The sequence below is a fragment of the Furipterus horrens genome, unplaced genomic scaffold (genome assembly GCF_987537825.1).
Source record: "Furipterus horrens unplaced genomic scaffold, mFurHor1.1.pri manual_scaffold_4, whole genome shotgun sequence".
Taxonomy (NCBI): domain Eukaryota; kingdom Metazoa; phylum Chordata; class Mammalia; order Chiroptera; family Furipteridae; genus Furipterus; species Furipterus horrens.
In genome coordinates, this window is record NW_028327174.1 from 56,621,418 (window position 1) to 56,643,069 (window position 21,652).

The window sequence follows — 21,652 nt, forward strand, 5'->3', positions numbered from 1 at the left end:
AATGGCCTAATTCAAAACTCCATTTCCCGGCGTGCCTCGGGATGGTCTCTCAGCTTGCAAGCGGGAGGCCGGTTCCGGTTGCATCAGCGTGGGATCCACGGCGAAATGAGACTGTTCGTGAGCGAGGGCGTCCCGGGGTCACTGCCCGTGCTGGCCGCGGCTGGGAGGGCCCAGGGCAGAGCGGAGCTGCTCATCAGCACTGTAGGCCCCGAAGGTAGTCGGGCTGGTGTTGGTGGGAGGTGGATGATGGGCGTGATCGAAAACGCCTGACTCCGAGTCTGCAGTTTTCTGCGCCAATGTTAACCCCTCCCATTCATTCTCGTCAGCCTCCTGCCCCATTATCCTTGGTCACCCCAACCCCTCTTCTTTCCCAGTCATGTCATTCATCAATCACTTCCCTAATTACCCTCATCTCTGTCTTTACCTCCTTCATCTTCTAGGACCCTGACTCACCCCAGTGAACTTATTTTCCTTTCCAACCTTCTTCCACACCTACCAAACGGGGCCCCCGCCCCGGCACACACACACAAGAGTCACTCGAATTACAACCCCAATCCCCGTTCTTTCCTAGAAAACCCTGCTGTCCTCTCCTAAAACACACACAAACACTCGTTTTGGTTTACTTGTTCTTATTCCCAGTCAAACATTTGGGTGACTCTTAGGCGATTCTCGTGCCAATCTTTTCCGTTAATTTTGTTCTTCCACTGTTACCAGGTCATTCTCAGATATCCTAGTTACTTTTAACTGTTCCAGTACTTGGCAGCAGCACCATCCCAATAGCACCACCTCCTCTCTGCAATCCCCATCTCTTGTTTCCAGCAGGTAGTCTCAGCTGAACACCTGACCTGCTGGTCTCCCCAGCTCATTCTGAACCTACCCCCTTTCAGTGGTCCTATCCCGGAACAACTGGGTTGAGACTGCCCATCTTCCTCCCTTTTTCCCTGAACAATGCGATGTCCTTCTAAGTTGACAGAGTATTTCTTTTGGTTTTTCCTGGTTTTCACCCATTTTTCTCTCCCACATCAGAGTGTGTGGTCCCGTTCCTGACCCGGCCTAAGGTCCCTGCCTTGCAGCTGGATAGTGGCAACTACCTCTTCTCCACTAGTGCAATCTGCCGGTCAGTGTTGGTGCTTGATGCCGGGAGGTGGCTGAATCAAATCAGTGCTCACTGTCCTCTGTGTGGCCTTATCCACAACCATTGTTTCCCTTTGGGGTGAGAATGAGCTAGACAAATGGGCCCCTCCAATTCCACTTTCTCTTGCTCTCTCTCTGGCAGATACTTCTTTCTGTTATCTGACTGGGAGCCAGATGACCTCACCAACCAGTGGCTGGAATGGGAAGCAACAGAACTGCAGGTGGGACTGAGACGTGGGAGATGACAGGCAGGCCCTTGCCCTGCATGGCCATCCTGACCTTATGTCCCTCGCATTTTAGCCCGCTTTGTCTGCCGCCCTGTACTATTTAGTGGTCCAAGGCAAGAAGGGGGAAGATGTTCTTGGCCCAGTCCGGAGAGCCCTGACTCACATTGACCACAGCTTGAGTCGTCGGAGCTGTCCTTTCCTGGCTGGGGTAAGTTGAGCCTTGAGGTTGGGGTTGGGGAAGGCTGTATGGTGTAAGAATTAAGAAGGAGGACAGTATTCAGAATGTTCAAACCCCAATACTGCCACCTTCTAGAAGTGTAACTTTGAACAAAATCATTAAACTTTCTAATTCTATTTTTTAAATCTTTGAAATGGGTAATATTGGTACCCTCCTCATTGGGTGGGTTTTTGCAAGGGTTAAGTGAGATAATTTTAGATTCTTAACATAGTGTTCAATAGTAGTAAGTGCTTAGGAAGTGTTAGATATTTTTATTACTATTGGAAAGAAACTGAGTGTCTCATCTGTGTACCTTTTTCTTTTTCCCCAACAAAGGAGACAGAATCTCTAGCTGACATTGTTTTGTGGGGAGCACTGTATCCACTACTCCAAGACCCAGCCTACCTCCCTGGTGAGCACTGTGCATATTACTTTACTCCTAGCCCCAACCCTAGGAGCTTGGTATAGGGGTTATAGAATGGGCAGTATATTGGCACCCACTATAAGATATAGCTTCACACAGCAGCTATTACAGAAACATGGTAAAGGGAACTGGGGAAGGCAACTAGAGAAACTTCACAAGGAAGGGGAGGAGGTCCACTTATGCCTGCCCATCTTGGTCTTGCTGATTCACTCTTTTCTCCTATGTCCACAGAGGAGCTGGGTGCCCTGCACAGCTGGTTTCAGACACTGAGTTCTCAGGAGCCATGCCAGCGAGCTGCAGAGACAGTGTTGAAGCAGAAGGGTATCCTGGCCCTCCGGCCCTACCTCCAAAAGCAGCCCCTGCCCAGCTTCCTTGAAGGGAGGGCTGTCAGCAATGAGCCTGAGGTTTGGAACAGACTAGAGTGGTCCCCACAGAGCCTCAGTGCCTGGGGGGTGGGGAGCTTGTAGAGGGACTTTGAGCATGGCCACTACCTTTTTCAGTTGTTGGAGAGTTTCTTTACTCTGTGGGCCCTCCTTACCTGGTGAGGGGTTCTCTCCACTCTTCATAGGAGGAGGAGCTGGCCACCCTATCTGAGGAGGAGATCACCTTGGCTGTAACTGTTTGGGAGAAGGGCCTGGGAAGCTTGCCTCCCCTTCGGCCAAAGCAGAATCCAGTGTGAGTAGGCACAGATAAATGGGGCTTTGTTTCTTAAGTGGATGTTATTGTTAAAATCAACACCCACCTGCCAGGTCCCCTTTGCTGCTGGCCTCTTTAATTTTCCATCCTCTCCTTTTTATTCTCATCTCCCCCTAATCCCTGCTCTTTTAAGTTTTATTCTCTCTTGACCTATAATTTTGGACACTCTGTCCGTCAGTCTCATCTGCACCCATGTTTTATTTATTTACCTGCTGAATGCACAGTTCAGATCTCTACTCTACTCTGAACTCCAGACATATTTGTCAGACTATTTCATGGAATCCTTCACCTCTGTGGCATTGCAAACTCAGCATGTCCAAAAGCAAACCAATTATCTTCTCTGTCAGCATCTCTGTCTCCTTTATTCACTTATTTTAGTGAATAACCCCCCATCTTCCACCCAAAAATCCAAGCCAGAAATCTTGGCATCATCTCCACTCTTTCCTTATGCCTTCTTTATCATTTATCCCATTACCTAGTCATTGATTCCAAATCCTAAGTAGTCCCAGAATCCATCCCTTCTCCTCCTCCTCCCCATAATTACTCCCTTACATCAGGCCTTACCAACCCTTACCTTCTCTTCCTGCCACCCTGTACTTCACACTGCCACCGGAATGACTACTTTAAGCTGCACGTATTATCTCATTCTCCTTTTATGAGTTCTACATGTGGTTCCTTTGTGTAGTTCACAAGGCCTTTCAAGATATGGCCCCTGCCTGAGGCTTCACATTTGTCACTCTTCTGCTACACTAAGACAATATACACACACATACACAAATTTTTCCATCAAAATGAAATATTTTTAGTTCTGAGCTTCTTGTCATTCGATGAAGATTTGAGTGTCCACTCCTTGCTAGGCCGTGTGTGTTGGATTTACAGAAAGGAACAAAACAGACAAGACCTCTGATGTTGCGGAATTTTTGTTTGTTTTTTTAGAGAGAGGGAATGGGTAAGGAAGGGAGAAAGAGAGGGAAAGAAACATCAAATCAGTTACCTCTCACATGCCCCGCAACTGGGCCCTGGCCCACAACCCAGGCATGTGTCCTGACCAGGAATCAAACCAGTGACCTTTCAGATTGCAGGCGAGTGCTCAACCCCCTGATCCACATGAGCCACGGCTCTCATGGAACTTTGAGTCTCAAAAAGATAGGTATTTAAAAAACTCACAAATGTATAATACAAGTTTTAGAAATTCCTATGAAAGAAAAGAACAGGATGCCATGAGAATAAATAACACAGTGATTAACCTATAGGCCTCTCTAAAAAACTGATGTTTGAATTAAGACTTGCTAGATAGGTAGTAGTTAGTCAGGCAGGGGAAAGACCTGAGGAACAAGAGAATTTAGCTTGCTTGCTTGCTTTCTTCCTTTTTTTCTTTCTTTCTTTTCTTTTCTTTAAAAAAGAAATTATTATTGTTGTGGGGGGAGAGAGAGAGAAACTTCTATCTGTTCCACTTATTTATGCATTCATTGGTGTATTATGTGTGCCTTGACTGGGGATCAAAGCCACAACCTTGGCATATCAGGACAATGCACTAACCAGCTGAGCTACCTGGCCAGAGCAGAATTTGGCTCTTTTAAGGAATTGTTAAAAGGGCAGTGGCTGGAGTCTAGACAATCAAGGGGAAGATGGATCAATATGAGTTTTGAGAGGAAGGCAGGCGACATCATACCATACTCTCACTTTGGAGTCTTTGCACATGCTGTTCCTTCTCCCTGGAATGTCTGTAACTTACCTAACTGGTGTATAGTGATTCCTCGAGTGACTAATTTTATCATTTCCTTCTTTACACAGCTCGAGTGCTTTTGTCAAAATATGTTGTAATTATCTCTTTTCATGACTGTGTCCTCTATAATCTGTCAGTTTATTGAAGGTAGAGGCTATCTCTTTACTGTTAAGTGGCCCAGTTTCTGACACAGGGACAAGTGTTCAGTAGATACTGATAAAATTTGAATAAATTAGTGATGAAAGCCCATCCTTTGTTCATTTGCTCATTTTGAGTATTCAGTTTTTTACTAAGCACTTTGGAGGTAACACTCGGGTGTTTCTACAGGCTAACATGTTTTAATGCATGTGTAGAGGAGACAGTTGGCATTAAAGACCCTATAGCCAAACCAAGCTGTCTTCTGTGTTTTTCCTTCTGACCAAAAGACATCCCCAGTGCTTTGATCAGGCAAATTCCTACCTATTTTTGAGGCCCAACTCAAGTAGTTCTGCCTCTGTGAAGTCTTCTTTTAATCTTAGGCTGGAGTTGGTGCTTGCCTTCCTTTGAACTCCTTTGGCACTTCATACCTCCCATTGCACTGATTCCAGTCAGCAGTGACATAATAGACTGTAACCCCCTAGAGGGCAGAACCCTGGGCATACCTTTCTATCTGCCACAGTAGTAAGCACACTCATAATTAGGGAGAAGTTACAGGGTAACACAAAAGGAACACATAGTGTCTTGCCAAGTGTTCAGGAGCTTGGGACACAAGGATGACTGGCTGGAAGACCAGTCATCAGTGAAGAAAGGCTTTCCTGAAGGAGCTGATTTTGAAACTGGATTTCAGTGTCCTAGTGATTATAGGCTGAGAATGGTTGGAAAGATAAAGAGGGCCCTGATGAGATGTCAGTGCTAAGATGGGGTGGATACATGATGTGTGCAGCTGAACTGTTGAGGATGATGAACCCTAAAAAGAGAATAGTGGATTGAGTGGCTTCAGGCAGCAAGTTGAGTGACATGACTAGGAATGATCCTGGAAAAGTGGGGAGGAGAGGGTGGTCATGAAGGCAGTAGCTGGTACCTGCTGGTTTTAGTCAGGCCATGAGAAATGACCAACATGGCTTAGAGAGAGGAATCAGGGGTGGCAAGTAGTAAGGATTTCAGGTAGAGACTACAGGTAATATTAACATAGCATCTTGGAAGAAGGGAAGAGCTCAGCACTGGGAAAGTTCTTGGGTAGCATCGAAGTCCAGGAGTAGTGAGTGATGGTGATTGGACAGAGCCTTGGGAGAGTTTTGTCAATACCCAGGAAGTTGGACTCTGAGAATGAGCTAATGGAAAAGAAACGGTCATAAGAGTAAAGTGGGCCAGAGGTCAGTGTTGGAATGTGGCTCTTTAGGGACAGTACATGAGGCTTGCTTACCGTGGGCAGGCCCTGCCCTTGCTACTGTCTAGGATCATAGGGCTTTTGGGGGAGTTTCTGGTCCCGTGGGTTCGTTTGAGGAAAGACTTTATACATGACCCTATGACAATAGACTGGATCTTTGTCTGAGTATCCAGTGCACTTTTGGTCCCTCTTGACCCTCGGATCTCCCCCATGGACTCTTCTCTTCTTCCTTACCAGGTTGCCTGTGGCTGGGGAAAGGAATGTGCTCATCACCAGTGCCCTTCCTTACGTCAACAACGTCCCCCACCTTGGAAACATCATTGGTTGTGTGCTCAGTGCTGATGTCTTTGCCAGGTGGAGCCAAGTGCTGTGGGAGAGACATGAGGGAACAGTGGACCCCAAGGAATAGGATGCCTCAAGGGTGCAGGCTGGAGGGGTCCTGGGGACACAGGGAGGGGTTGAGATGCCTCCCAACCACACACACACACCATCACCATATTCTCTTGCAGGTACTCGCGCCTCCGCCAGTGGAACACCCTCTATGTGTGTGGGACAGATGAATATGGTACGGCAACTGAGACCAAGGCTATGGAGGAGGGTCTCACCCCCCAGGAGATCTGTGACAAGTACCATGTCATCCATGCTGACATTTACTGCTGGTTTAACATCTCATTTGATATTTTTGGTCGTACCACCACTCCACAGCAGACTGAGTAGGTTTTCTCTAATCAAGCAGAAATGGAGGGTGAAGGCTGGGGGGCTGGGATTGGAGACCATGAGAATATCCCGCAGACAGAGAAACAAAGAGGGCTGTCTAGGCATTCCCTTTAAACTTAGGACTTGAAATTGCCCTGAAATGTATTCCATGCAGTATTAAGGGGATTTGATGTGTACAGGAGCCTGACTAGGGGCTAAAGGAGCAGCTGAGGGATGGAAGAGTCAGGACGTAGGCTCATGGGAAGTATGCCTTCCCTCTACTGCCTCCCTTCTCTTACCTGGCTGCCACAGAATCGGAGGACATTCCCTCCTGCTGCTGTGTGTGTTTATATCAAATATGCTCTTGCTTCTTTTACCTGATATTCATCCTTATAAAACCTCCTAATAGTAGACAGGCTTTCAGCTAATAGTGTTGTGTGGTTCAATAGTTGGACTGATTTAATTTTAATTTTTAGGACATAGTAAAATTACAGAACAGCAGAGTCTTATCCTTTTGAAGATTCTTGTTAATGATGAATATAAAACATAATCTGTATTTGACAAAGGAATTCTAAAGTGTCGAGGGAAGAGAATATGTGAGGAGTTGGAGAATATGTGTGAGGGGTCTGGAGTCATCCAGGCAGACTCCCTAAAGATGACTAGATGGCCTTTGCCTTGAGGGGCCTTCTGCCTGATTCTTCGGCATTTCGACTAAATGAGTTTGGGTCCACAGTGGAGTAGCAGGGAGGAGGGGTGTACCACTTCTTCTGACTTCTCTGACTTGTTCCTCCCCTGTACCTTGCTCACCTCACCAGAATCACCCAGGATATCTTCCAACGGTTGTGGAACCGAGGTTTTGTGCTGCAAGATACTGTGGAGCAACTGCGGTGTGAGCGTTGTGCCCGCTTCCTGGCTGACCGCTTTGTAGAGGGCGTGTGTCCCTTCTGTGGCTATGAGGAGGCCCGGGGTGACCAGTGTGACAAGTGTGGCAAACTCATTAATGCCATTGAGCTCAAGGTGAAAGGAGGGTCTCATGGGACCCCAGAAGGAGATGATCTCTGTTCTTTTTATTTTTTTTTTATCTTTTAGGGCTAGATTTCATTTATTTTTAGAGAGAGGGGAAGAGAGGAAGAAAAAGAGGGAGAGAAACATTGATGTAAGAAAGAAACATCAATCAGTTGCCTCTCGTAGGCACCCTGAACAGGGACCAAACTTGCAACCCAGGCATGTGCCCTGACCAGGAATTAAACTGCTGACCTTTCGCTTTGTGGAACAATGCCCAACCCACTGAGCCACACCAGTCAGGGCAACAATCTCTCTTCTTAAAGGACTCCCAGTCTTGTTCCATTCAGGAATTTTGGTTTAGCATTCAAGACCTTTCACCAGTGGTTCTTTCTACTCCATCTCAGCAACTCATAATTCAGCTCATTGGATAACTATTAAATGAACATTTACTATGTGCTTAGCATTGTGCTAGGAAATTGAGTTAATACTTCCCTACTTTTGCTCCTGTTTTAGACCACCTGATGTACATTTGTTTAGTTCCTTCTCTTTCATTAATACAGTCTCCTTTTCTACTCCATGTTTTCTCATTTGTTACTTTACTCATTCAACAACTTTTTTTTGAGTCCTTATAATAGGATAGTGACAGTTCTAGGTGCTGAGGACATAGCAGTGAACAAGACAGACTTATTTAGTGTGGGGAGGAGCGTGAAGACAAGAATGACAGAATAAACTGCTGGGAAGATGTGATAGAGAGTGACTTCTGGGGGAATATTTAAGGTAGATGATTAGGAAAGTCATCTCAAAAGAGGTAACTTTTGAATTGATAGTTTAACTGAAAAATGAGAAGGAATAACCCAGGCGATGAGTGAGGTTAGGAGTGTTTCAAGCAGAAGGACAAGGAAATGCAAAGGCTTTAAAAGAGCAGTGAGGCTGTAGCATAGTGAGAGGGAGGGTGGGTTGAGACGTGGTCAGATTACCAGGGCCTAGTAAGCCATTGCCAGAGTTGAATGGCAAGCTACTCTGGAAAATGGATGGGAGTGAAACATGGAAGTTTGGAGGATTGAGTGGTAGCTTCAAAATGGGATGATGTTGGCGTGGACTAGGTTATAGCAGTAGAAATGGGGGTGTGTGTGTGTGAAGGACTTGAGTTAGTTATGTTGTGGAGGCAGACTCTGGAATTGGATAGACTAGTATTCAGGGTGAGAGGGAAGTCCAGATGACTTGTAAGTTTTGGGCTTGAACAGCTTGGGTAGATGGTAGTATCCTCTCTGACATGAGTGTGATTGGATGGAGAAGGGGCTTTCTGGTAGAATGTGTTTGGGTTTGTTAAATTTGAGGTGCCTCTTAGACACCCAAGGAGAGGTTAGGTAGGCATTTGGATATAGGCATGTGGAGTTCAGGAGAGAGGTCCTGATGAGTTACAATTTCTCACCTTCAAAAATCCAGATCAAAATTCACTTGGAAGCTTTCATTAATTAGCTCCACCTAACTGTTTACTCCTTTAGTCATCACCTTTCTGGGTTTTTTAATAGTCAATTTGTACCATGAAAATAAGCATTTCTTGACATTTTGCTTTGTATAGGTCTGCACTTGTTTCCCATGCAGAACTGTGTCTTCTCTTTTGTCATTCCTGCCTCTCTCCACACAGTTGCGCAGAGGGTAATGTTCAGAGAATGTTTCTGTCCTGTTTTCTGGAGCGATAAGACAGAGACATGAAACTCTTGAGTAACAAATGTTGTGCTATATAGACCTGAGTCTCCCAAGTTCACAGAAGGCCCAGATAGTTGAGTTGGCTGAGTGAGAGCATAAAGCTAATCTAGATGGCAGACTGAGGAGTTCATCCCTCTGTGCCTCTCCCCTTGCCTGGACAGCTCCCAATGACCTGCAGTCCTGATCCTGACTGTGCCATCTTGGGTCACCCCTTCTCTTGAATTTCCCTTCACAGAAGCCTCAGTGTAAAGTCTGCCGGTCATGCCCTGTGGTGAAATCCTCTCAGCACCTATTTCTGGACTTGCCCAAGGTAAGTGGGCCTTTCTCTTAATTTTGTCTGCATGGTCTCTTCTACTCCCTCAGCCTCAGCTATCACTCTCAAGTGTTTTTAATATACATTTTAAAATTATACAGTATACAAATATGTAACAAATGAATGGCATAAAGTGAAAGGCCAAGGCCACTAAACCCTAAACCTGCTTACCAGAGGTATTTACTTTGTGTCTATTCAGTAATATCATATGCATCTGAATAAACTGTACATATATGTCCTCGTTACTCTTAAATATTTCATTGTATGTTTACTAAAAGACATCCTTGCATAGTAACAGTACAGTTAACAACTTTAAGAAATTTAACATTGATATAGTCATCTGACATAACATCCATATTTCAGTTTTGTCAATTATCCCAATAATATCCTTTATAGCATTATTTTTTCTTTAGTACAGACACTAGCTCAGGACCATGTATTGCATTTAGTTTTTATATTTCTTTAGTTTCCTTGCATCTGAAACAGTTCCCCAGCCTTTCTTCATCTTTTATGGCATTAACAGTTTTAAGATTGTAGGCCTCATTAAAAAAATTTTTTTAAAGAGGGAGAGGAAGGGGGGGAGAGAGAGAGAAACATTGATTTGTTCCACTTATCCATGCATTCATTGGTTGATTCTTATATAGGCCTTGACCGGCATATCGGGATGACACTCTAACCAACTGAGCTACCTGGCTAGGGCATACTTCTCATTTTGGATTTGTTGGGTGTTTTCTCATGATTAGATTCAGGTTATGCATGCTCAGTTGGAATACTGCAGAAGTGATATCAGATCCTTTCCAGAGGCACATGATGTCCAGTTTCCCCTCATTAGTGATGTTCATTTTGTTTAGTCAAGGTGTTACTCAGTTCCTCCAGTGTATAATTAATATTTCCCCTCTGGCAAGTTATGAGCAGCCTGTGGGAAAGCACTTTAAGACCATGCAAATGCCTTGTTCTTTATTGAAAGGCCCTTATAAATTTAGCATCCTTTCATTTATTCTTACCTGAACCAGTTTTCATTTTTTCCAACTCTATCACTCCTTCCACATTTATCCTTCTCCTTCATTCATTTATTTATTATTTAGTTATCTATTAACAGTGTGGACTTAGAGCTTCCTATTTTATTCAATGGTTTTCTAATTCATTCCTGTCTTAAATTATTTTCATTTTCAAATTGTCCCTTACTTGTCCAGTGAGAGCCTCTTTAAGATTGTTTCTCTGCGTTTTTGAGATCTCCTGACATTTTTAAAGCACTTCTTTATTTTCTGGCATAACAAGATATTCTGGATTCATCTTTTTCTAGCTTTAGAATCAGTTGTTTCTCCACAAAGCTCTGGTTTATTTCAGTAGGGAGTAGTACTAAAGAACAAATTTAGGTTTGCTCATTGCTATTGGGGTGCCTTTGTGAGTTAGGCATTCATTTTAGGTTCATGCAGACATCTACAATTCCCGTCCATCCCCACAGGGTTCTTCTTCCCTTTTCCTCATGTTGTATTTGTAGCTCCTTTATTTCACAGTTAGTACTATGGTTCTTGGCAGCATTTATTCATTTGCTCTTTCTTACATTACACTTAAAATTTCAGAATTGCTTCACCCAGACCACTACCAAAAAACCTACATAAAAAAGTTCAGTGTTTGTTGGCAGTCGTGTTCCTTCCACCAGCTGAGCGTATATAATCAACAGTATGTTCAAAATTGTCATAGCTTAGTCTTTTCCCCCTTCAGTGTGGTTATGTTACTGAAATAAGTTAAGAAGTTCGGTTAACTTGCTTTTAGCTTTTTTTCCTCTCATACTTATTAATTTAATTTTTTGACTATGTAGAAATAAATATGCTTATAAAAATCAAACTGTCAAAAAGTTGTACTGAGAGAAGTATCATTCTCTTTCCTGTCCATGCCACCTATTGTCCCATCTCCTGTAGGTGATCAACTTTGTTTTCTGATTTATTCTTCGTGTGTTTACTTATGCAAAGATAAGCTTATATGTGTGTATATATGTGTATGTGTGTATATACATAAGTGTATGTTTACACATACACATACATATGTGTGTATGCATGTGTATTTCCCCCTTCTTATATAAAATATAGCATACTGCATATACTCTTTTGCATTTTGTCTTTCACCTAACAGTATGTTCTGGAAATCACTCCACAGCACTTCATAGAAATCATTCTTATTTTGTTGTTTTTTTTTTTTCCTAAACAGCTGCATAGTACTACATTTGTGTAGGTTCCATAGTTTATTTAACCACTTTTCTGTGTTCTCCATTTAGGTAGTTTGCAATATAGCAGGTCCTTGAATAATGTTGTTTTGTTCAGTGTCATTTTGCTTTAAGGTTGATGAGATGCTATAGGAACTTAATCTTGTTTATATCAATTGGCCTGTGGTAAAATTGATTTCATTATGTCATTTCACTTAAAGCTGCAGAACTTACTGATATTAAGTGAGGACTTACTCTATTTTGCAATTACAAATGACTTTGCCCTGGATAACCTTGTGCATATATATATTTTTAAATTGCTGGAAGTGTATCTTCAGGTTAAATTCCTTAAAAGTGATCACTTGCTGTGTCAAGGGTAAATGCATATTTAGTCTAATTTCTCTCAGTAGGTGTTGTTCTATTTTTAAATTCCCACCAGCAATATGTGAATGCGTCTGCTTCCTCATGGCCTTGCTAACAGAGTATATTGTCAGGCTTCAGAAACTATGATAAAAGCTTGTTTTTAAAATTTCAGCTGGAAGTATATGGTATAAAAGTGGATGTTCCCTATAATCCCATTGAGAATAAAGCCCTGACATATATTTTCCTTCAAAAATTTTTTGGGCTTATGTTAGTCTATGAATTAACATTTATTTTTATTTTTTAAAAGATTTTATTCATTTATTTTCAGAGAGAGGAGAAGGGAGGGAGAAAGAGAGGGAGAGAAACACTGATTGCCTCTTGCACTCACCCCAACTGGGAACCTGGCTCACAACTCAGGCATGTGCCCTGACTGGGAATCGAACCAGCGACCTTTTGGTTGGCAAGCCAGCGCTCAATCCACTGAGCCTCATTAGCCAGAGCTATTTTTATAGTAATAGATTTATACCATTTATTATTGTTTTGCAGTTTGCTTTATTTAATAAGTAATGAATCTTGGGGACATATACATGCCAAGTACATATAAGTCTACCTTATTCTTCTTAATGGCCTTATAAGTATTTTATTGTATTGATGTACCAGATTTATTTAAACTCTGTTGAACCATGGGAATTAGTTTCAATTTATTGCTATGATGAACAGTGCACCTCTTTATATACACATCTAAATACGCTCTTGTGTGAATAGTTCCATTGAAAAAATTCCTGGAAGTAGAATTGCTATGTCAAAGTCATGAGCCTTTTAATTTTAATATTATGTTGTCAGACTACTCCAAAAAGATTGTACATATTTACCCTTATGCAAACTGTGTATGAGACTTTTCTAGATTAGCCATCTGTCTCTGCCATTTCAGCTGGAAGACCAACTTGAGGAGTGGTTGGGGAAGACATTGCCTGGCAGTGACTGGACACCCAATGCCCGTTTCATCATTCGTTCTTGGCTTCGGGATGGCCTCAAGCCACGCTGCATAACCAGAGACCTCAAATGGGGAACCCCTGTACCCTTAGAAGGTTATGAGGACAAGGTAAGAATCCCATGCTTTGCTCATATCTTGTATTATCCAGCCTTGGGATTGAGAGCCTGGCCTAGCAGAATGCACTGTTGACTGACTATGTCTTGTTTCAGTCTGAGATTTTGCGTTGGTGAGGTTTTCACAATTTTTTAAAATTAAATTTATTGGGATTACATAGGTCAATAGAGTTATATAGGTTTCAAGTGTGTTTCTAATGCTTTTTTTATCCTACCATCTCTCTCTCCTCTTGACCATCCAGGTGTTCTATGTTTGGTTTGATGCCACTTTTGGATACCTGTCCATCACTGCCAACTACACAGACCAGTGGGAGAGATGGTGGAAGAACCCAGAGCAAGTAAGCAGTTCTTGGTTAGCCTATCTATGGGGAGGGTGCATGTGTGTGCGTGCGTGCGTGTGTGTGTGTGTCTGCATGTGTGTGTGGTGGAGGAGAGGCAGTGTTAGGGTTGTGTATCTGATCTTTCTTTGGTCTTTGAAGAAGGTCTCAGAAGCTCTGTCTTCCAACTATATTCTGTAGGTGAACCTCTATCAGTTCATGGCCAAAGACAACGTTCCCTTCCATGGCTTAGTCTTTCCTTGTTCAGCCCTAGGAGCTGAGGACAACTACACCTTGGTCAGCCATCTCATTGCTACAGGTACCCTGTAAGACTGGACTAGTAATATTCCTAAGGAATGAGGGCCGAGACAATACTTGGAAGATTTTGGAAAGGTGCTAGGTCTTGAGTTAGGATTGAGATGAGACAGGAAATAATTTGAACATGAGAATTCAACCCAGAAGGAAGCAAGAACCAGAAGAAAATGAGTCGAAAGCTAAAACTTCGTAATGGGTAGAAGCAAAGTGGGGAAAGGCCAGAAGGGAGACACAGGATCTCCCAAATTCTCTGCAGGCCAGCTACTCAAGAAGTGTTGCTGGACACCCATAGTTGAGTTCAAAGGAGAAGAAAGGAGAGTTAGTAGGTCAGAGAGGAAAGGATGTGATTTGAGCAGATGGTTCTCTTTTATTCTCTTTTTCTGTCCAGAGTATTTGAATTACGAGGATGGGAAATTCTCTAAGAGCCGAGGTGTAGGAGTGTTTGGGGACATGGCCCAGGACACAGGGATCCCTGCTGACATCTGGCGCTTCTATCTGCTATACATTCGGCCTGAGGGCCAGGACAGTGCCTTTTCATGGACAGACATGTTGCTAAAAAATAATTCTGAGCTGCTTAACAACTTGGGCAACTTCATCAATAGGTAGGACTTGGTGAAGGATCATTCAGCAGATGAGCTGGGGTGGAGCTAACTTTGCTCCATGAAGTCGGAGAGATGGGAATGAAGATGCCTGGTGAATGGGCAGGAGGTTGGGAGGGATCGGGAGGACCATGTGGAACATGGGTTTCTATCAGTTGAGACTTGCTCCTAGAACATAGTAGGCTATGTATGCTTGGGAGAAGTTAGTTGTAGAGATGTGATTTAGCAAAGTTGGTCACAGAGTTCCGCAAATTGTTCTCTCATTAATGGTCTTTGTAGAATTGGAATTGTTTTCTCGCAAAAAAAGTTTACCTGCAGACTGTTGAAAAGTTTGGCTGAAGAAGGATTTTTTTTAGTGTAGGGTAGGAGACTTATGCTGTACTCTTTGGAGTTTTTGTTACTTTAGCTCACATTTCATTTTTGGTCCCTACATTAGCTGTTCTGTGATTTAAAGATATATCCTCCATGGCTACCTACTCTTTCAGGTTTGGTCATTAATTACATTTAACAGATAGTCCCTACCAGAGTATTTGATGGCAATTTACATATATCTCAACATGATCATTCTGAGTGTTGATTTTTAAAAAAATAAAAGATAGTTGCTTAACTTTATCCAGTTTCTTTAAACAAGGAATATCTGTATGTGAAATGCCTATTATGTTTATGTACAGAGCCATATTCTTAGGAGAGAGAATAAGGAATTACTTTGTTAAGCTTTGCCTTGCTGCTTGAGGGAGCCAGGAGGTATCAGTTCTGAGAGAATGTAGAATTATGAAAATGAGGTTAAATTTCTATAAGGAGGCTGGAAAATAACTCCTCTTTTTATCTCCCATCTACTTTCCTACTCCTATTAAGAGCTGGGATGTTTGTTTCTAAGTTTTTTGGGGGTTATGTGCCTGAGATGGTGCTTACCTCTGATGATCAGCGCCTGCTGGCCCATGTCACCCTGGAGCTCCAGCACTATCACCAGCTGCTAGAGAAGGTTCGGTAAGTAACCTACACCCACCTCATCTCAGTGATTTGCTGGCATGTTGAGAGCCCCATACTGGTCCCTCCAGGACCTTACACCTTGGCCTGCCTTCTCCCTCCCCAGGATCCGGGATGCCTTACGCAGTATCCTTACCATCTCTCGTCATGGCAACCAGTACATTCAGGTGAATGAACCCTGGAAGCGGATTAAAGGCAGCGAGACTGACAGGTAAGTAAAGAGGGAGGGTTGGCTACAAGGATAAAGTATCTGGTAGGCTGTGTCCTCTTGGAGGTTCTGACTAGTGTCTCTTTTTCCCTAGGCAGCGGGCAGGGACAGTGACAGGCTTGGCGGTGAATATAGCTGCTTTGCTGTCCATCATGCTCCAGCCTTACATGCCCACTGTTAGTGCTACCATTGCATCCCAGCTGCAGCTCCCACCTCCTGCCTGCAGTATCCTGCCCACAGACTTCCTGTGTACCTTACCAGCAGGACATCAGATTGGCACAGTAGGTCTCTGAGGATCAGAAGAGCCAGTCTCTCTTAAAATTCCTACATTGCCATGCCATCTTTGGGGAGGGTCAGAAAACTTACTTTGGGCATGGGACTCTCACAGCCACTCTCTGAAACTCTTCCGCACTCCTCCCCTTTCTGCACTGAGTTGGCTCCCAAGCCCAGTATTTTCTGTTGCCCGTATTTCCTCATCGTCCTCCATGCCAGAACCCAGTAGCTGGCACATGAAACTGATATATGGATGTTTGAAGTAACATCATGGTCACCTGGTCTCCATAATGCTAACAGGCAGTGCATAATCCTAGTGTCATTAAATAGTTCAGCCATGGACTCATTAATACTTTGGGTTTTCATAGTGACTATCAGGGCTTTTTTTGGATTCTTTACTGAAATCAGCAGGTATTTGTTGTTACACTTTCGTTCCTTCTCAAGATTTTGAGTTCTGGAATGCCAGTGATTGGGGTTGGAAAGGCTCTGTATAGTCCGGTAGAGTTTATACCTAATGGGTGAATGATTCTAGAATTTTTGTTTTATAGGTCAGTCCTTTGTTCCAAAAATTGGAAAATGACCAGATTGAAAGTCTGAAGCAGCGCTTCAGTGGGGGCCAGGTGAGAAAGCTAAACTGCCAATGTCATCTTCCTAGTGTCCCTAAGTATTCCTCATTTATCACTCTTTCCATCGTTTGGCCTTCTACTTCCTCACTTACAGTTTCTTTCCTGTCTTAGATGGAAGAGTCCTTGGCACTAAAGGTAATTACTTTTCCTGAGATGTTCTATAAAACTTGAGGTCAGGGGATATTTATGGTAGCAAGTGACAACTGTTGTTTTCCAGGCAAAAGTGTCCCCCAAGCCAGGAGTTGAAGAGACTGTGACAGCTGGACCACAGCAGATACAAGAGCTGATGGATGAAGTGACAAAACAGGTATGAAGCTTGAACCCTGTGTGGGAGACTAGAACACTTGAATCCTACAAAGGTCCTTTCTGGTCTCACTGTTATTTCCCCACGCCCCTCCCTCTTCTTTTAGGGCAACATTGTCCGAGAACTGAAAGCACAAAAGGCAGACAAGAACCAGGTTGCTGCCGAGGTGGCTAAACTCTTGGATCTGAAGAAGCAATTGGCTCTAGCTGAGGGGAAACCCCTTGAAACCCCTAAAGGCAAGAAGAAAAAGTGAAAGTGATAACATGGCTCATAGAATCACTTTAATGGATATGGACAGTAATAAATGTACAATCTATATATACAAGCTGAGACTCTTTCCTTTTGTCCACCCCGAGCTTTCCTCCTACTCTAGGTATGGGGTTGAGGGTCATATTAACACACTGGTGAGAAGGTGGTTAGTAGTCATGTCTGGGAAAGGATAGTACTGGCCCGAGGGGGAAGTGATGGTCAAGTGTTCATGCTTGGTGGAGATTGACCATTCGGTCAATTAGAGCTCGGCGAGTTGCCTCCACTTCTCTGGTCAGGCGCTCAATTTCCTGCTTGAGCCGCTCATTCTCTTCAGCTAGCTGTGCCACTTTCCTTTCATTCTCTTGTTCTTTATCCTTCACACGTTGCTTTCCAGCCCGGGCTGGGGACTGGCAACTCCGTTTCCGTTTCCCGGGTATTCCTTGGTCATCTTCTTCCTCCTGAGCTAGGGAGCTCTGACTGGAATCTGGAGAGCAAGGGCTCTGGGAGGTGCCTGTGACCTCTGCTGGTCCTGGTTCCTCAGTCAGCCAAGCCAGAGAGGCAGGGTCAAGAGTGGTGAAGGTTTTTGATTCTTCCTTCAAGGGAACAAGGAAAGGTAGGTGCTCTTAGTTGAGAAGGGAAGCTCAACAACCCCCCTGGATTTAGGTGTAGCATTCTCACCTCCTCATTTCCAGGGGGTGAGACATAGGCACCCCCATTTTCATCTGAGGACAACACCTCCTGCAGGTCCTCATACCAGGCTTCCAGTTCCCAGCTGGACAGTGTCCCAAAGGAGAAAGGCAAAGACTCGGCTGCCATCGCTGCAGCTGTTTCAGGCTCTGGAAAAGGATATACTTGAGATAGTGGGGGTGGGGGGAATGGTGGATGGAACAAGCACTTCAAAGCAGTCAAACAGTCTATAATACAGGTTGGCAAACTGGCTTGCTGCCTGTTTTTGCAGTAAAATTTTATTAGAACATGGCCACATCTATTGATTTACATATTTTTTTATGGCTACTTTTATGCTACAACACCGGAGATGCATAGTTGTGATGGAAACTGTGGCCCTCCGTATCTTAAGATATTTACTATCTGGCCCTTTAAAATTTACCAGCCCCTAGTCTATACTAATGTTCCCTCCTTGCTTTTGCCCAGTGCTTGAAGCAGCAAGTGCCTGGATAGACATTTTTTTGAAATTTTGGTAATTTAGCCACCCTGAGGAACTCCATTGGTAGTTTCCAGGGCTAATTACCACACCATTTGTGCTCCTTTCTCCTGTGTAAGCAGTCCTGTGGGTTAGACTAACCTTGGTGGGGACTGAAGTGTGGTAAGACAAACCAATCTTTGTTGGGGCTAACTGCTTACTCAGAGCCAGCTTTCAGTGAGGACATGCTCTAAGAATAGTGATAGAGTCAGCTTGTTAGGGGCAGGCCAGGTGGATGGACATGGTCTGACAGCAAAAGCCTGCTAAGATTCAAACCCTCCCCTTATATCTTCTCTAGGCATTTTCATAGCTTCTTAAGGTCCCAGTAAAAGGAGCCTAAGCAGTATCTCTTAGGAGTTGGTTTTGGGAACGGGTTGGTTAAGTTTACCTGCTTCAGGTGTGGTGATGTATGAAGATACACTTCCTTCTGGAACACTATGAAGGCCAAAGATATGTATGTTAGCATTTTTGGAAGGGGGAAGGGTAGGTTCTTTTACTTTTATCTTCAGCCTCCTATTGATGCTTCCTTGTTTCCTGTCTTAGAGTATGGACAGTTAACAGTCCCTGTAGCCATTTCCAAGGACAGAGAAGAGCCTAATTTCCATTATTTTTAGTTGCTGACATTTGTAGTCTGTAAAAGGAAAGCCCTGACCATTTCAGCTTTCTCTAATTTAAGGCAGGCCTCAAACCAGCCAGGGTAAGAACTGCACTACAGGGAAGGGAACAAATCAAGTGACATTCCCACACTGACATCCTCCAAATGTACATTCCCAATATGGACCTCCAACTTTGTTATCTAACTGCTTACTTGCCGTCTCCTTTGGATGTCTAATAGGCATCTCAGATTTCATGTCCCAAAACAAAGTTCTGCTAATCTTCCCCTTCCAAAGTTTTCCCCATCTGGTAAATTACGAGTCTAGTTGCTTAAGCCAAAAACCTTGGTATTTTCATTGATTCCTCTCACATTCCAATCCAAACCATCAGCAACATTTCTTAACTCATTCTTCAGAAACCCAGAATCTAAATATTTCTTATCAATTCCATTGTTACTATCAAGTGACTATCTTTCTTGGATGACTGCAGAAGGTCTCCCAGTTTTTGCTCTTGCCACCCCTCCATGAGTCTATTCACAACACAGTAGCTAAAGTGGGCCTTTTAAAACAAGTCAGGCTGTGTCATTCCTCTGTTCGAAACCATCCAACGACTTCCAATTTCACACATATTAAAGACAAATATCCTGCCCTGGTGTGGCTCAGTGGATGGAGAGTCGGCCTATGAACCAAAAGGTTGCCAGTTTGATTCCCAGTCAGGACACATGCCTGGGTTGAGGGCCAGGTCCCCATCTGGAGGAATAAGAGAGATTTTTCTCTTACACATCAACATTTCTCTTCCTCCCTCCCTCCCTTCCCCTCTCTCTAAACAATAAATAAAATCTCTTAAATAAAAAAAAAAAAAGGCTAATATTCTTAAAATTGTTTAGAAGGACCCTCACAGTCCGCTTCTTCTCTACCCTGGATTTATCATTGACCACTCTCTTGCTCACTCTGGTCCAGCCAACTGTCCTTCTGTTCCCTAAAGATACTATGCATGCTCCCACCTTAGGGCCTCTGTTCTTGCTGTTCCTTCTCTTATTTAATGGTCATCTCAGTGAGGGACTCCTTGATCACCCAAAGTAAAACTGTAATCCCTATTCAAAACATTCTCTACCCTTCCATTCATTAGTTATCTTTATGGCACTTATCTGTTTACTGTATGCCTCTTACCACTGAATTGTAAGCTCTGTGAGGGCAGACTTTTTTTTATGTTCGTGAATGTATCTTTATGTTCACGAATGGCCCCAAACTGCACATAGTAGGTGCTTATTAAGAATGAATGGATAAATTCTCCCCAATTTCTCTTATAGGGAAGGGAAGCTGAAGCCCAGAGCAGAGCAGCAGCTACCTATCCATGGGGACTGTAGATGCAATATCGCCCCAAGTGTTTCTCTCTCTGCAGGATTGTCCTCCCTGGGGAGCCTTCCTTGCCTTCCAGTGCCTTTCATCAGCAGTGGAGCCCCAGGCCAGAGGGCTGTACAGTCAAACGGGGGCTGGCCTGATGCAATGGTTACACAGAGATAGTTGGAGACAGGACAGGGGGAAAGAGGCAGAGACCAATCTCAAGAGAAGGACAATACTCTGGGGAGACGCCATGACTTCCCCATACTTGAGACATCAGGATGCTCTCTTGTGCAGGAGGCCCAGGGACCTCGAGGGTAAAGGAAAAAACCCATCTCCTCTCCCTGTCTATGGGTACCCGTCCTCCCAAAGGCTGTGTCAGTATCCTGAAGTTTCTGTCCACTGCTAGAGTGCAGCATGGCTGTTCTGTGTAGGGTTCACGAATACAAGCTACAGATGTAGCCTTGCCGGCACTGAGACGCTGCCTCCGATACAAGATTGGGGGTGGGGTCGCTGGTGGCAAAGCCGAGGAGGCAACCTAAGCTAAGGTCCAACAAGCTTCTCGGCGCGGGGGTGTGTCTTCCTGCTCCGCCTCCCACCAGGCAGGCCTAACGAGGAGGCCTGAGGTTAGCAACTGAATAGAATATAATAAATCTCCCAAGAGCAGCCGGGCCCCTTCGCTCCGGGCAGGGGTGGGTGTCGCTGCCGTCCGAAGAATAAAGGATTCTCGCCATCTCTCCCTCGGACCGCCGCTGACTTCATTATGGAGGGGGGACAACGTAGAGAAGGTGGAAGAGTAAAAGGTAGATGGGAGATCAGTACTCACCTCTCTCCTCAGATTCCAGCTCTGATTTTGGCTGCGTCGCTGCCACCCGCTCATCTTCAACATTATATGCACTGTATCTTAGACTTGAGCCTCTGACCTCGGTATTCCAGAGCAGTGATCATTTAATAGGGCCTTGCCCTCCCCTCAGGGGCGGATCCAGAAGCCTACCAATCAGAAAGAGGCACGCCGGCTTGGCCCCGCCTCATCTATTACAACGGCCACTCAGGAGCCCCAGCGGCACCGCCTCCATCGCGCCCTCCTTCTTGGGGGTCGATGTTGCGTTGGACCCGGAAGTGGCTTTGGGTCACGAGGCTCCGCAGAGGAGGTGAGTGAGTCCTGCGCGCGCGCGGATGGGGAGAGCTGGAGGGGGGAGGGGAGAAAGGGGGGCGGGGATGATGCAATGTTTGGCAACCAGTGTCTGCGCGCGCAAGCGCAGGGGACTACGAGGGTGGTGGGAGGTGCGGGGGGTGGAGGGGTAGAGGAGAGAAGGCGGGGCGCCTGCTACCAGCACCCTACAGCCCCAACAGCTATCAACCTTAGCTACCCCACAAGCTGACAAAACCTCAGTGTAGCTTGTCTTCCTCAGTTCTTGGTCCGCCCACCTGGCATTATCCCCTGTTTCACCT

General features: G+C 44.5%; 4 protein-coding genes across 5 annotated transcripts in view; 2 read left to right on the forward strand and 2 right to left on the reverse strand.

The window, feature by feature from the left end:
* On the forward strand, positions 1-17,141 carry MARS1 (methionyl-tRNA synthetase 1). 2 transcript variants are annotated; one of them, XM_090273479.1, is made up of 22 exons: positions 1-214; positions 1,027-1,117; positions 1,277-1,355; positions 1,435-1,569; positions 1,915-1,990; positions 2,234-2,406; positions 2,571-2,677; positions 6,028-6,144; positions 6,300-6,503; positions 7,302-7,503; positions 9,437-9,511; positions 13,012-13,182; positions 13,430-13,525; positions 13,706-13,823; positions 14,208-14,421; positions 15,274-15,405; positions 15,512-15,616; positions 15,708-15,894; positions 16,435-16,506; positions 16,624-16,647; positions 16,730-16,819; positions 16,923-17,141. In XM_090273479.1, the coding sequence occupies exons 1-22, from the start codon at positions 106-108 to the stop codon at positions 17,067-17,069; spliced, it is 2,724 nt and encodes a 907-aa protein (XP_090129605.1). In that variant the 5' UTR covers positions 1-105; the 3' UTR covers positions 17,070-17,141. The 2 variants fall into 2 exon arrangements, with proteins under 2 accessions (XP_090129605.1, XP_090129606.1); XM_090273480.1 differs by lacking the exon at positions 16,624-16,647 and having other exon boundaries at positions 2-214.
* DDIT3 (DNA damage inducible transcript 3) lies at positions 17,076-17,881 on the reverse strand. Its single transcript, XM_090273487.1, has 2 exons — positions 17,744-17,881; positions 17,076-17,658 (listed from the first exon to the last, which is right to left on the reverse strand). Exons 1-2 carry the CDS (start codon positions 17,879-17,881, stop codon positions 17,293-17,295), a joined length of 504 nt encoding a protein of 167 aa, XP_090129613.1. The 3' UTR covers positions 17,076-17,292.
* Positions 17,743-21,334, reverse strand: LOC150012013 (DDIT3 upstream open reading frame protein). The gene is made up of 3 exons (XM_090273488.1): positions 21,027-21,334; positions 18,655-18,701; positions 17,743-17,901 (listed from the first exon to the last, which is right to left on the reverse strand). Exons 1-2 carry the CDS (start codon positions 21,087-21,089, stop codon positions 18,660-18,662), a joined length of 105 nt encoding a protein of 34 aa, XP_090129614.1. The 5' UTR covers positions 21,090-21,334; the 3' UTR covers positions 17,743-17,901; positions 18,655-18,659.
* Positions 21,288-21,652, forward strand: part of MBD6 (methyl-CpG binding domain protein 6) — a 9,101-nt gene continuing 8,736 nt past the window's right edge. Inside the window, exon 1 of the mRNA XM_090273478.1 lies at positions 21,288-21,351. The gene's annotated coding sequence lies outside the window, so the exon portion shown is untranslated. The remainder of the gene's footprint in view (positions 21,352-21,652) is intronic.

Coding starts and splice junctions, on each gene's coding strand:
- DDIT3 (XM_090273487.1), bottom strand. CDS start 17,881: ATGGCAGCCGAGTCTTTGCCTTTCTCCTTTGGGACACTGTCCAGCTGG. Junction 17,659..17,743: donor CACCCCCTGGAAATGAGGAG/GTGAGAATGCTA, acceptor GTTCCCTTGAAG/GAAGAATCAAAAACCTTCAC.
- MARS1 (XM_090273479.1), top strand. CDS start 106: ATGAGACTGTTCGTGAGCGAGGGCGTCCCGGGGTCACTGCCCGTGCTG. Junction 15,406..15,511: donor CAGCTGCTAGAGAAGGTTCG/GTAAGTAACCTA, acceptor CTCCCTCCCCAG/GATCCGGGATGCCTTACGCA. Junction 16,820..16,922: donor TGGATGAAGTGACAAAACAG/GTATGAAGCTTG, acceptor CTCTTCTTTTAG/GGCAACATTGTCCGAGAACT.
- LOC150012013 (XM_090273488.1), bottom strand. CDS start 21,089: ATGTTGAAGATGAGCGGGTGGCAGCGACGCAGCCAAAATCAGAGCTGG. Junction 18,702..21,026: donor GCTGGAATCTGAGGAGAGAG/GTGAGTACTGAT, acceptor TGGCCTTCATAG/TGTTCCAGAAGGAAGTGTAT.